At 50.7% G+C, this 14163-nt stretch overlaps 1 protein-coding gene across 1 annotated transcript; it reads left to right on the top strand.

The window, feature by feature from the left end:
* The first annotated feature begins 2237 nt into the window (after positions 1 to 2237).
* SYP (synaptophysin) lies at positions 2238 to 14025 on the top strand. The gene is made up of 7 exons (XM_069463635.1): positions 2238 to 2280; positions 3434 to 3499; positions 4631 to 4755; positions 7879 to 8074; positions 8812 to 9003; positions 10255 to 10585; positions 12608 to 14025. Exons 1-6 carry the CDS (start codon positions 2245 to 2247, stop codon positions 10579 to 10581), a joined length of 942 nt encoding a protein of 313 aa, XP_069319736.1. The 5' UTR covers positions 2238 to 2244; the 3' UTR covers positions 10582 to 10585; positions 12608 to 14025.
* Positions 14026 to 14163: the final 138 nt, after the last annotated feature.

Below are 14163 nucleotides of genomic sequence, written 5' to 3'. Positions count from 1 at the left end.
AGGTGTGGTGGCACATTCCTTACATAGTCCCAGCTACTCAGGAGGCTGAAGCGGGTGGATCACGTGAGCCCCAGAGTTGGAGGTTGCAGTGAGCTATCATCACTCCACTGCACCCCAACCTGGGAGACGGAGCAAGACCCTGTCTCAAAAAAATAAAAATAAATTTAAAAAATACCAAATTTAGGCCGGGCGCGGTGGCTCACGCCTGTAATCCTAGCACTCTGGGAGGCCGAGGTGGGCGGATCGTTTGAGCTCAGGAGTTCGAGACCAGCCTGAGCAAGAGCAAGACCCCATCTCTACTAAAAATAGAAAGAAATTATATGGACAGCTAAAAATATATAGAGAAAAAATTAGCCGGGCATGGTGGCGCATGCCTGTAGTCCCAGCTACTCGGGAGGCTGAGACAGGAGGATCCCTTGAGCTCAGGAGTTGAGGTTGCTGTGAGCTAGGCTGACGCCACGGCACTCACTCTAGCCTGGGCAACAGAGTGAGACTCTGTCTCAAAAAAAAAAAAAAATACCAAATTTAGTCAGTTGACTATCAAAACTCAACCCCTCCTGTGTACTGCTTTCTCCAATAAAGCAGCAACTGGGAAATATCCTTTACATATTTGTGTGAATTTGTGTGTTTAAAAAATAGGTATACATTCAGCTGGTTCAAAGTTCAAAAGGCACAGAGGGGTATAAAGTGAAAGGTTTCACTCCCCTCTGGTAGCAAACAGTGTTATCAGGTATCTCTTATAGACAGACCTATGATGGTGTACTGATAAGGTAGCATAAGCAGCTAAGGAGTAACACATGCTGGAGCCAGACTTCCTGGGTTCATATCCTCTTACCAGAGGAAAATTCCTCTCTGCATCTTAGTTTATTCAGCTATAAAATGAAGATAGTTGCTGTGAGGATCTAAATAAGTAATATATGTGAAGTTCTCTGAAGAGTGCTTGACAGAAAACAGCCACAATTTAAATGTTAGTTATTTTCTCTATGATTATAATACAATCCTTCCCTTCTCTTTGTACACAATTCCCACACAGCTTGACATCTTGCATTTCTTAAGTAAATATCTTGACAATCATTCCACAGCTCCATATTATTATAATGGCAGGTGCATGGTATCAGAGTTTATTTAAACAGGCTACTAGTAATGAGTACTTGGGGAATGTCCACTTTTTCCTATTATAAACAGCCCTGTAGTGTACCATCTTATACATACATCTTTTAGCACATGCATGAACTCTATCTGTAAGATAAATTCCTAAGTGTAAATGCTGAGCCAAACAGTATACAAATTTGTTATTTTGCTAGATTTTGCCTAATTGCCCTCTACAGATGTTATACCAATTAAACTTCCATCATCAATTTATGAGAATTTTTCTGGCCAACCTACCAATATTTAACATTATTGAACTTTTTGATTCTCACCACCCTAAAAGATGAAAACCAGTCTCTTAGCAGTTTTTATATGCATTTCTCTTAGTATGAGTGAGGTCGAGCATTTTAAACCCCAACTGTGTATTAGCCATAGGATTTTGCAACATGGCAATCACTATTAACCTTGATGAACCAAGTTTTAGTAGCATGAAAGAGGGGTAGTCCAATTAAGAGAGGACTGAGGAATAAATAGGATGTAAAGTGTAGAGTTGGAGTAGGCAAGAATTTGACCAAGAGGAAGAGATAAATAAGGCAGATGGTTGGAGGGGGAAGGGAGGGGGCTTTAGGGTGTGCTTAAAATGCAGACTATCAAAAAGGAACTCTCAAGACGTTGAACTATGTTTAAACTGCAGTGACTCTGAGCACTGCCAATTACTAGCTGGGTGACCTTGTACAAGTCACTTAATCTCTCTGGGGACTCATTTTCCTCATCTGTAAAAATGGCACTAATAGTCCCTTACCACATACGGCTGTTGTAAGGATTAATTGAGTGAACACATTTAACAAACTCAGAAAATGGCCTGGCAAAATGTCATACTGTAGGACTGAGCGGTCCTCCTCTCCCCAGACCACTAGCTGTGTTTCCACAGATAATGACTTTCCCAGCGCGCTTTCCCAGCTCCAGCCTTCGGGCCGGAATGGCGGCGGGAGAGGCTGTGGCACAGCCCGCTGTGCGCAGGCGCCCGCGGCGGGCGAGGCGGGGGCGCGAGGGGCGGGGCCGCAGCCGCCTGGGCTGTTCCGACGATTGCGCGCCGCCCCCGCCGCGCCCCGCGCCGCCCTTGCTAGCAGGCGCCTCCCGCCCCCTGCATTGCTGATGCTGCTGCTGGCAGACATGGACGTGGTGAATCAGGTACGCGCTCCAGCACCGTGGACAGAGCCCGCCGCTTCCAGGCCTTCCAGGCCCGGGTCGCTTAGGCCAGCCGACTCTGAGAAGCGGTGGCTAGGGTCCTGGCAGCGGAGACTCGGTCCCCGGCGCTGGGGCTGGGGGTCTGCGGCAGGCGAAGGGGAGGAAGGGGGAGGTGGAGAAAAGAAGGAGTGCGCTCTTTGCCGCAGCGAGGGCCATTCTCACTGCCGCAGCGGGTGCCCCCAGAAGTCCAGTTCATTACTGGCGACCTCGAGGAGAGGAAGAGGGGTCTGGGGTCTGGGGTGAGGGCAAGGGGGAAGGGGAGGGGAGAGTGGAAGGAAGACTTGGGGGGAGGCTGCAGATGAGCTGGGAAATAGAGCGACAGAAGGTGTGGGGGTGGGGAGAAAGGGCTGGCACCTGCCCCTCCCAAACAGAGACTGTACCCCAGTAGACGACCACCCCTTCCCCCAGAGCAGACCTAGGGGGATCTGGTTTTGCCTCTCCAAAACCCCCCAGTCTCCTCTGCCCCAACACATAGCCAGTGAAGCCAAGTCCCAGCCCTCCCCCACCTTAATCAGTCCAAACCCTCTCCGCCATCTCACTCTCCTTTGCCACCTCATAAACTCACCCCCCCACCAGTGCCAACCCTTCCCCATCCCCATCACCTCAGACCCCAACACCACCACCATCTGATTCACCATTGCTGCTGCAGACCCCTCCCCCACCCTAACCAACCTGACTCCTGCCCTCTTATGACTCACCTTCACCACTCAAGACCCCTCCCCCACCAGGATGAACCCCAACTCCATCCTCACTCTCTCCACCCAAGCCCCTTCCCCATCTGACTCACCTTTACATTTCAGAACTTCTTCCCTTCCCTAACTAGTCCTGACCGCATCCCCATCTTCCCCTCCCCTGACCTCCTCTGCCATCTGACTCACCATCACTCCAGACCTCCCCACCAGTCCTGAATCCTGGGGGGGGTCTTCTCTCAGAAACCCTGGTGTTCACACTTTCCCCAAGGTGTCACTTTCTCCTTCTCACCCCATCTCCCGAGATCACATGCCCATCCCCAGGGGTCATCCCCTGGCAGCCTTGCCCCTCACCTCGCTCTCTACCTCCAACAACTCCATCCCCTCCCCACTGTTTCTTTCCTCAGCTGGTGGCCGGAGGTCAGTTCCGGGTGGTCAAGGAGCCCCTTGGCTTCGTGAAGGTGCTGCAATGGGTGAGTGTGGTCTGGGCTGTTGGGGGAGAGTGCAGGGGAGAGAGGGAGGTAGTGAGGTCCAGAAGATCAGGGGTGGAGTGGGGGTGGGGAGTGAAGAATGGATGAGGGGTTGAAAGGGATAGGGGAATTGGGCCCCTGGGTGAGGTTTCAGGGGTCTGGGACCAGAGAACGAGTGGGCTGTGGCATCACATGGGGCTGAGGGTACCCCCGTTGTGAAGTGGCAGATTGTGATGTCCTACCTCCTCTCCCAAAGGGAGAAAGAGGCGAGGGAGGTGGAGCCTGTGGCCGATTGCTGGGGAAAAGATGCAAAGCCAGAGACACTCACAGTGAAGGAGACAGAGAGAATGAGAGACAGGAAATGATGGAGACAGAGATGGAAATACTGAGAGAAAAGAGATACAGTGATGAGAAGAGATACAGAGACAAGAGAGAAAAGAGAAAAACAGAGACAAAGAAGAGGGAGACAGAAAAAGACGCACAGAGAACAGAGATGCAAAGAGAAATAGACATAGGGACAGAGGCAGGAAAATGGGATGGGGGAGACAGAGACACAGAGAGAAAGACACTCAGAAAGAAGAGAAACCAAAACACAGAGAAGGAGAGGCACAGGGCAGACAGAGACTGGGTAAGAGATGGACAAACAGACCAAGAAACAGAAAGACACAGACATAGTGAGAGACATACACTCACACACAGAGAGAAAAAAGAGACAGAAAGAGATACCTAGAGACTAGAGAGGCAGAGAGAGAATCAGAGACACAGAGAGACAAAGAGACATCTGAGAAAGATGAAGACATAGAGAAACACAGATAACGAGAAAAATAGAGACACAGCGAGACACATAGAGAACAACAGAGACAGAGAAGGCAGAGAGAGACGGAGAAGGAGGGAGATCAGAGCATGGAGAGGTAGAGACAGAGAGCGATACAGGGAAAGAGAGGAACAGGAAGAGACAGCCATAGCCCTGTAATCAGCTTGTCCTTGGTCCCGATGAGCCCTGATTAGGGGGTGGGGGTGGGGACTGCTCCATCTGCTGCTGCCTGTGCTGGGCCCCCGATCTGTCCAGAGGAGGGCACCCCCTCCCACACACACCCAGGCTCACTGTTGCCATCCCCACCCCTGCTACCCAAGGTCTTCGCCATCTTCGCCTTCGCCACATGCGGCAGCTACAGCGGGGAGCTCCGGCTGGGTGTGGAGTGTGCCAACAAGTCCGAGAGTGACCCCAACATTGAAGTCGAATTCGAATATCCCTTCAGGTGTGCCCCCACCCTGGGCTCCCAGCAGACCTGAGAGAGGCAGGGGTGGGGTGGAACCAGCCAGTACCTCTTCCCCAGTGGCCCTGCCCAGCCCCCACCTCAAGAGGCCACACCCACTGGGATGACTGTCCATGCACTGAGCACCCGCCTTGTACCTGGCACTGCTCTGGACTCTAGGGCTATGTGGTGAGCAAGACAGACATAGGCTGTCGCCCTCTGGCTCTGTTCTAGTAAAGGAAAGGGGTAGGGGACAGGCAATAAACAAGATTCAAAAGAAAAAGACATCTATATGCACACACACACACACACCTTAACACAGTTGAGTGCTCAGTTAATGTTAGCCAGTATTACTATTTAATCCCCATTCATTCATTTATTCTATACACATTTTTTGAGAACTTATTGTACACCAGGTACTACTCAAAGTGCTGGGGACAGAACAGTGACTAAAAGAGACCCAACTCCCCACTCTCATGGAGCCTCCATTATAACCAATAAATTAATAAAGAGGATCACTGCAGACTGAATTTCGAGGATGGGATCCTCATCCAGGGTTTCACGATGGAGAATAACGAGGGGGTACTGCTTAGATATAGGGAATGCTTAAACCCAATTAAGCCATTCTGACATTTGTTGAGCTCACACTGTGTGCCGGGCACTGTGCTGAGCGCTAGGGGCACCAGGGAGGAGCACAGGCTGGCACGCTCGCTACCCTCACAGAGGTGTTTACCTCTTGGGGGTGGAGAGACAGAGTCCCACGGACACAATTTCAGTAGAGGCTTCTGAGACTCCTCCACTACTCTTTGGCCAAATAACATAACCGCTCTGGGTCCCCATTTTCTCATCTGTAAAAGAGGACAATAATAACAGCCACTCACAGGGTTGTTGTTAGTATTAAATGAGTTAATACGTGGAAAGTGCTTAGCACCGAGCCTGGCTCCATAAGTGTTTGACAAATAAGTAAAATAAATAAGTTTTAGGGGGTCAGGAAAGAGTTCAGGAATTGAGTTGGAAACTGGGGAGTTTTGAGTGCCAAGAGAAATGTGGGATCAAGAGATCACCCCATGGGAAGAAAGAAGAGTGCAAACAAAAGAAAGCCCAGCACAGGCCCTGAGCAATGGTAGAAAGAAGAGGAGGTGCCAGGAAAGTGTGGCCTGAGGGGTAGAGGGACAACCAGGTATCCTCAGCGTCACAGAGGCAAGGAAGAACAGTCTGGGGAAGGAGGAGTTGGCAGCATGGGATAGAGCCCACCCCTTGAGAACCCACAAGACCACAAAAATTTCCCTTGGACGCCCCCCCACAGCATCTCCTATGCCTAGGACCTTAGGTCCAGAGGATCTGCTCTTGACCCACAAGTCTCCCAGAAAAAAAATATCTTTGCCCTGGGTCTCCCTCACCAACAGCCTCACTGCCCTGATGCCCCCCAAAGACCAACCATTCCCCCTTGGACACCCCCTCTCCTGACCCAGCCCACTAGAAACTAGAAACTCAAACCTAGATCCAATTCCTAGATCCACTACTTATTGGCTGTATGCCTTGGGCAAGTAACTTAAACTTGCTGAGCCTCTGTTTGTTCATCTGTAGAATGGGCATAATGATACCTGCTTTAGAGAATTGCTGGGAGGTGTTAAATGAGACAATTATGTGGAGTGCTTAGTAGGTGATCAATAAATGTAAACCTCTTCCCTCAGGAGTTTTGCTACACAAGGGCACCAACACTGTTTTCTCAGTCTCAGGATCCAGCTCCCCAATCTGAGGCCAGAGCTCTGAGACCCCCGCTCCAGTCCTCCACACACACATTTTCTCCCTACAACTCCCTCCTCCACACCACAGGAAAGGCCTTAGTCCCAGGACACCTTCCCAGTCCTCTCTTCTCCCCTCACATACACGCATCCTGTTGCAAAATCCCTTCTACCCTCCTTTCTTTCTGTCTGTCTTTTCCTATTTTGTAGTCACTGTGCTTTCCTCTGCTATGCACACATTTTTTTTCTCTCAAGGACCTGAAGTGGGGTGGGGAGAAGAGTTAACATGATGTAAGGAGAAAACAAGGTTCAGATCCCAACTCTGCAATTCCCTTGCCTGCTCTGTGACTTTAGGCAAGTTAATGCACTTCTCTGAGCCTCTGTTTCCACCTCTGTACATTTCACTCAAGAAACATTTCTTGAGCGCCTACTACATGCCAACATTGTTCCAGGCCCTGGGGATACAGCAGTGAACAAAACAGGAAAAAGCCCTGCCCTCTTGTAGTTATAGCAAAAATCAAGATCAAAAAGTAAAATAGGCCGGGCTTGGTGGCTCACGCCTGTAATCCTAGCATTCTGGGAGGCCGAGGCGGGTGGATCGTTTGAGCTCAGGACTTCGAGACCAGCCTGAGCAAGAGCAAGACCCCGTCTCTACTAAAAATAAAAAAAAATTAGCTGGACAACTAAAAATATATAGAAAAAATTAGCCAGGCATGGTGGCGCATGCCTGTAGTCCCAGCTACTTGGGAGGCTGAGGCAGAAGGATTGCTTGAGCCCAGGAGTTTGAGGTTGCTGTGAGCAAGGCTGATGCCACGGCACTCTAGCCCATGCAACAGAGCAAGACTTTGTCTCCAAAGAAAAAGAAAGAAAGAAAAAAGTAAAATACATGGTATGTCAGATGGGGATCACTGCTACAGAGAAAAATGGAGCAAGGAAGGGAGCTAAGGAGTGCCAGGAGAGAATGGTTCAATTTAATTTAAAATAAGGAGATCAGGGAAGGCCTCACTAAGAAGGTGACAGTTGAGCAAAGCTTGAAGGAGATGACAGAGAAAAACATGAAGATACTAGAGGAAGAGCATTCCTGGCAAAGGGAACAGCCAGTACAAAGATCCTGGGGTGGCAGGATGCCTAACAAGTTCTAGAAATAACCAAGAGGCCAGAGTGCCCGGGCTAGAGTAAGAGAAGAATAACACCTATCTCACTAGGATGTTTTGAGCAATCAATGAATTGTGACTGGTAAATAGTAGGTGCTCTGTGAATGGTTAATTCCTCCCCTTCCTGGGACCTAGTCAGAATCTGGGGGAACCTATGACTGGGCGGGGTGGGGGGTGGTGAGGGGCTTCTTAGGGGCTGGGCCATACCTGCTCACCTCTGTCTGCAGGCTCCACCAAGTGTACTTTGATGCACCCACCTGCCGAGGTGGCACCACCAAGGTCTTCTTAGTGGGAGACTACTCCTCGTCTGCTGAATTCTTTGTCACTGTGGCCGTGTTTGCCTTCCTCTACTCCATGGGGGCTCTGGCCACCTACATCTTCCTGCAGAACAAGTACCGAGAGAACAACAAAGGGCCTATGATGGTGAGTCCCCGCAGCCACTTGCATGCAGGCACCGTGGGGACACAGAGCCCCAGGGACACAGCCATGCTCATAGGCCACACCAAATCCCAGACAGACCTACATGCAAGCAGCCACCATAACAGCCACGCATGTTGCTGCTGCTGCTGCTATAAATCCGTACCACACATCAGGGACACAGAGTCATAGAGTCACAAGGACACACTCAGCCCACACAGAATCCCAGACAGACCCACATCTGGGAACCCGCCCACTCTCACACAACCACGCATTCTAGATCAAAGGAAGGAGCCCACAGAGGATCACTGTGACAGTCATGCATGTCATCATGCCACATAGACACACTGATTCCTACACACCCTCATCCCAGACACAAAGTGACACAAATTCCCACATGCAGACGAAAGTGGAAAGACACACTACTTTCCACAGATTTGGAAACCATCCCACAGATTTCCCCCCCAACAGTCACACCCACATATCGCAATCACACTCCCACACCCTCTGCGTCATGTACACACACACACACACACACACACACACACACACACGAGCCCAAGCTGGGAGGGCCACCTTCAGGTGAAAATGTTGTGGACTTCAGAGCTGTAAAGGCAGGAGAGAGACAGGCCTCTTCTGGGGGGCGCCTCCCTCCCAAGAAAGCCTGTGACCTGAGGAGGCTAAGAGCCCATCGTGAAGCAGCCCACTCACAGAGCCCTCTTCCTCACCCCTGCCCACCCTAGGACTTTCTGGCCACAGCAGTGTTCGCCTTCATGTGGCTAGTTAGCTCGTCAGCATGGGCCAAGGGGCTGTCAGATGTGAAGATGGCCACAGACCCAGAGAACATTATCAAGGAGATGGCTGTCTGCCGCCAGACAGGAACCACATGCAAGGAGCTGAGGGACCCTGTGACCTCGGGGCTCAACACCTCTGTGGTAAGCCCTGGGGACTGGCTGGAGGAGGGAGGCTGAGAAACTTCCAGTCTTGCATGGGGAGTGGTGGAGAGAGAGAATTAAAGGAGAATCAGGGGAGATTCAAGGGGGCTCCCTGGAGGAGGCATGCCAATAATGTTGAAGGATGAGAAACAAATACCACTGTGACACCACAGACTGTCCCCAAGAGGGGAACATGAGATCTTCTGTCCAGATTAGGTTTGGGAGACCTGGATCCCAGACCTAGCCTAGTCATGTACGATCTCTGGCAACTCAGCCCCATCTTGGGACCTCGGTTTCCTCATGTGCAAAAGGAATGAATAACTTGAAATGTTTCCCCAATTGGATGCCCCCTACTGACTGGAGTCAGACTGTCTGAGCTCAAATCCCAGCTCCGCCACTTGCAAGCTCTGTGACCTGAAACTAGTCACACAGCCTCTTGGGGCTCAGTTTCAGCATGTAAATTGAAGACTAATAATGGGTCCTGCTCCAAAGCTGAGTGTTTAGCGAACTGATAACATATGAAGTATTTAGAAAATGGCCCAAGGTAAGTCATATACAAGTGTTACAAATGCTAAGATTACAACTTTTTCCTGTCACTTGCTGGCTGTGAGACCTCGGGCAACTCACGCTCTCTGGGCCTCAGTTTCCTCAACTGTAAAATGGAGATATTAATTCCTGTCCAAAAATTGAATTTTAAGTGAATAACATGTAAAGTGCTTAGAAGAGGGTGTGGCATATAGTAACAGGTATATAAAGTGTTTTATTTTATATAAGTTCCATATATTTATATTTTAATATTAAAGTATATATTTACATATTTTATGTATGTGCGCTTATACATATATTTGCATATACGTTTATGTGCATATATGCATTAGTGGTATATCTATATTTAATAAGAATGTATGTTACATTTTAGTATATATTCTAAATTTAAATTTACCATATTTTATAAAAATGTAAATATGGGGATATGCAAATATATAAATACTTGCATATGTCATGCTGGTAGATCTCAACATCCCCCGGAATCTGAGTTCTAACATGCTCTCTCCCCTCAAAAGGTGATTATTCCGTACACTGACATTCATGCCCTGGAACTCAGAGGGTCTGGGTTTCAGAAACCACCACCCTCCAGGAGCCCAGAGATTCATGCCCAACATGCCCGTTCCTGCACGCTTGGCCTCGATGTCCCCTGGGGCCGCCAAAGCAATGGGTGGGGGACGACAGCCAGGCCTTGTCTCCCTGCAGGTGTTCGGCTTCCTGAACCTGGTGCTCTGGGTCGGCAACCTGTGGTTCGTGTTTAAGGAGACTGGCTGGGCAGCCCCGTTCCTGCGCGCGCCTCCTGGTGCCCCCGAGAAACAGCCAGCACCCGGGGATGCCTACGGTGATGCGGGCTATGGGCAGGGCCCCGGCGGGTACGGGCCCCAGGACTCCTACGGGCCCCAGGGCGGCTACCAGCCCGACTACGGGCAGCCAGCCGGCGGCGGTGGCGGCGGCTACGGGCCTCAGGGCGACTATGGGCAGCAAGGCTACGGCCCGCAGGGTGCGCCCACCTCCTTCTCCAATCAGATGTAGTCTGGTGAGTGACGGGCGGGCGGTGCGGCCAAGGAGGGTACATGAAAGGAAACGAGAAGGTCAATGAACCAATAAGATTCAGGGGTGGACAGTATGTAAGGCGTTTGCTGGGCAAGTAAGGACTGAAATCTGAAGGAGCCAATAGGGAGGCAGAGCTACATGATAGAGCGAAAACCTAGCCAATGAATGGAGAACAGGAGAGTGGTGCTTGAAGATGGGCAGAATGAAGAGCCAATGGGAGGGAGGCAGAAGTGTGTCTCTGGGGGGAAGTGGGGGAGAGAGGTAGCAGAGCGACCAATGAAAGGAGGGAATAGCAGGGGGACTTGCGCAGTGGAGATTCAGCAGGGCGCTGGAGCCACGGAAGGGAGGAGGAGGTGGGTCTTAGAAAATGACTGCTAAGCCAATAGGTAATAAGGCCAATAGATGATAAGGGTAAACGGGCGTGGGTCCTGAAGGTCAGACGAGCTCACCAATCCGGGAGGAGGGGATAGATCTGCCACCTCTCCCCAGCCCTCGAGGTGCGGGAGGTGGTGTGGAATTTCAAAGGAGGAAAAGTGGCGGGGCGGAGCCTTGGAAAGTTTGCCCGCCTTCTTGCTGTGCTTTAAAAGAGAGGTGAGATTTCCCCTCAGATGTGAAGGGGAAGGCAGAGAGAAAAGGCAGGAGGATAAGGCAGAGGGGCAGTGTGAAAAGGGGAAGGCAAGGAGGTGGCAACACGGGAGTGGAGGCAGTTTTTGGCACCGAGTTAGCAAGGATGGGAAGGGCAGAGAGTTTATTAAGCATTCCACATCTAATTCATCAAAAAATGCTGTTGGCTCTACCTTCAAAATATATCCATAATGTTCACACTTCTCACTGTCATCTCCCCCAGACCTTTTCACAGGTCTCCACCTCCATTTCCATTCTGTCCAACTTACAGCGTCAGGAGGGATTCTGTAAAATCCTAAATTGGGCCGCAGCCCTGCTGTGTTCAGAACTCTGCCGGAGTTCCCATCTCATTCCCATCTCATTCGAATTAAAAGCAGAAGTCTTCACTATGGTCACAGGTCCTACCCGCCCCGCCCCTTTTTCAGCCACACTAGACACCTCAGTAGGCCAGGCACAATCCGATTTCAGGGCATTCGTACTTGCTTTCCCCCAGGAGTTCCACACCCTCACACAGGTAACTTTACCTGGCCAGCTCCTTTTCATCCTTTCGGTCACTTACTCTGTGAGGTCTTGCCTGACAACCCTGACTAAAGCAAGTCCCCCTTGTTATCTCTCTCCTAGTACCCTGTGCTTTTCTTTATCATACTCTGTAATTATTAGTTTATATGCGTATTGACTGTCTCGTCCACTAGACTAGGGGATGTGACCACGACATTCATGCTGTACACACATCACTTAGAGCTCTTAATGTTAGGTAATATTTTATTGAGTGAATAATGGAAACAACCTAGCATGAGCCATTTTACTCTCATTTTACTCTTCTCTGCTCAAAATCATGCCATGGCTTACACCTCACCCAGAGTCAAAGCTTAAGTCTCCACAGTGTGGTCCATGAGGCCCTCTGTGACCCCATTACCTACCTTTCTGACATCACCTCCTACCAATCTCCCACTTGCTCACTCCACTTTTTGTTTTTTTCCATTTCACTTATTGTCACCTTTTGTTATACTCATGTGCCATGTTCATTGTGTGAAGTCTGCCTCCCCCTGCTACATGTAAGCTCCACAAAGACAGGGATCTTTGTTTTGCTCAGTATCATGTATCACCAATGGCTAGAACAGTACCTGATAATGGACTATTATTTTTTTTGGTGGGGGGGGAAGGGGACCATGATCTCTTTCCCTAACACAGTGGGGGCAAGATCGAGAATATTTTCCCAGTAGGGGCAGCTGGGATGAAGCTGACTCCAGGAGTGTAAGTGAAGGAAGAAGGAGGAAAAGGCATGCCAGGCAGAGGATAAAGGCATAACAGCCCAACCCCTCCCTTAGGGCACTGCCTGTGTCTGGACCCACTCTCCTTTCTGTGTCTTTTGTCTCTACAGGTCAGTGCAGCCCAGGAGGACCCCATGGGTGGGCAAGAGCTCAGGAGAAGGCCTGCCCCCCTTCCCTCCCCTACACCCTAGGTCTCCACTCCTCAGCCAGGAGACCCTAACTGTCTTTGCTGTTTATATATATATATATTATATTATATTATATATAAATATCTATTTATCTGTCTGAGCCCTGCCCTCACTCCACTCCCCTCATGCTCTATGGGCCCAGTCTTGAGTGGGCCCCTCTCTCACCCCTACCCCTTCCCCTGCATCCCTTAGCCCCTCTCTGTTCCTAGTCCCTGTCCCCTGAGGTTAGGGGGCTCTGAAAGGGGGCAGGGAGGAGACAGACCTCGGCTGTGTGGGGAGGGTGGGTGTGACTTCAGACTCTCTCCCCTCTCTCCCTGCCCTCCTCCCAACTCTGGCCTTGATTCCTCCAGCAATGCCTGAGCAGAGGCCATTAGGGGAAATCCAACCCCAGGGTGAGAGGCAGAGATTGGGGGGACTTGGGGTAGAGTGGACAGCTTAGGACCCAAGGTGGTCTTGGAGGGGTGCTCTGGAGTGGAGGAGTCAGCAAATGGGACATACTGGATCTGGAGTCTAAAGGAGAGGGGTGCCCTAGAGCATTCTGGGGTGGGACTTGCAAGGAGACAGAGGGTGTGGTTCTGGAAGGGGCAGGGCTTTAAGTGAGGGAATGGATGGGCTGCAGAGTGGCAGGTTTTGCATTATGTGTGTCTTAGAACACTCAGGAGTATTGATTCTAAAGGGGACAGTTCTTGAGCAGGGCAAGAAGTGGGATTCAGGAACAGGCCAAGTTTGAGATGAGATCCTGGTCAGGGTTCCTAGTGGAGTGCGGCTTAGAGTGGGGCTTCCATGAATGCTTCAGAAGGGGCAGCCTCCTCTATTGAGAAAAAGTTTTAAAGTGGGTGGGTTTGGGCAGTAGGTTGGGAGGGAGAACATGATTAGGAGCTTCAGGGTAGGTTCTGTTAGGGGTGGGGAGGAATGGCCCTGGCCAAGGCTGGGGACTGAGGTGGCCTAGGAGGAGCTGAGGGATATATCTTGGAGGGTGAGAGAAGCACAGCCCACACCCTTGCCCACCCCGTGACAAGATAGCTAGGTAATCAGAGGACAGAGCCAACGGGTCTGTGGGGCTGGCCCACCCTTCTTCCCCCCTTCCCCTGCCCCCTCCCTCCACACCCCCACCCATCCCGTGGAGGTTGGAGGCCTGGTCTGGAGTCGCTATCCTGCACCCTCTGCTGTGTCTGTGATGTCAGTAGTGCCTGTGATCATGTGTTGCCATTTTGTCTGGCTGTGGCCCCTCCCTCTCCCCTCCAGACCCCCACCCTTTCCCACACCCTTTGGTATTGTTTGAAGACCCCCTCCCCAGGAAGAACAAATATGATTAACTCTCCTCTCCCAAATAAACTCCTCCCCATCTAGTCCACCAGGCTCTGATTTCTCAGTGTGTCTTTCTTTTGCGGGGCTGAGGGGAGAGAAGGGGGGAAGGAGGGGAGAAGATTTGCCCCAAACCTGCTGACCACCCTTAAGTTTGCTGCACCATTTCAGGC

This window comes from Eulemur rufifrons, chromosome 30 (assembly GCF_041146395.1).
Source record: "Eulemur rufifrons isolate Redbay chromosome 30, OSU_ERuf_1, whole genome shotgun sequence".
Classification (NCBI taxonomy): domain Eukaryota; kingdom Metazoa; phylum Chordata; class Mammalia; order Primates; family Lemuridae; genus Eulemur; species Eulemur rufifrons.
Note: the sequence above shows the minus strand (reverse complement) of the source record. Positions and strands in the feature narration are given on the sequence as shown.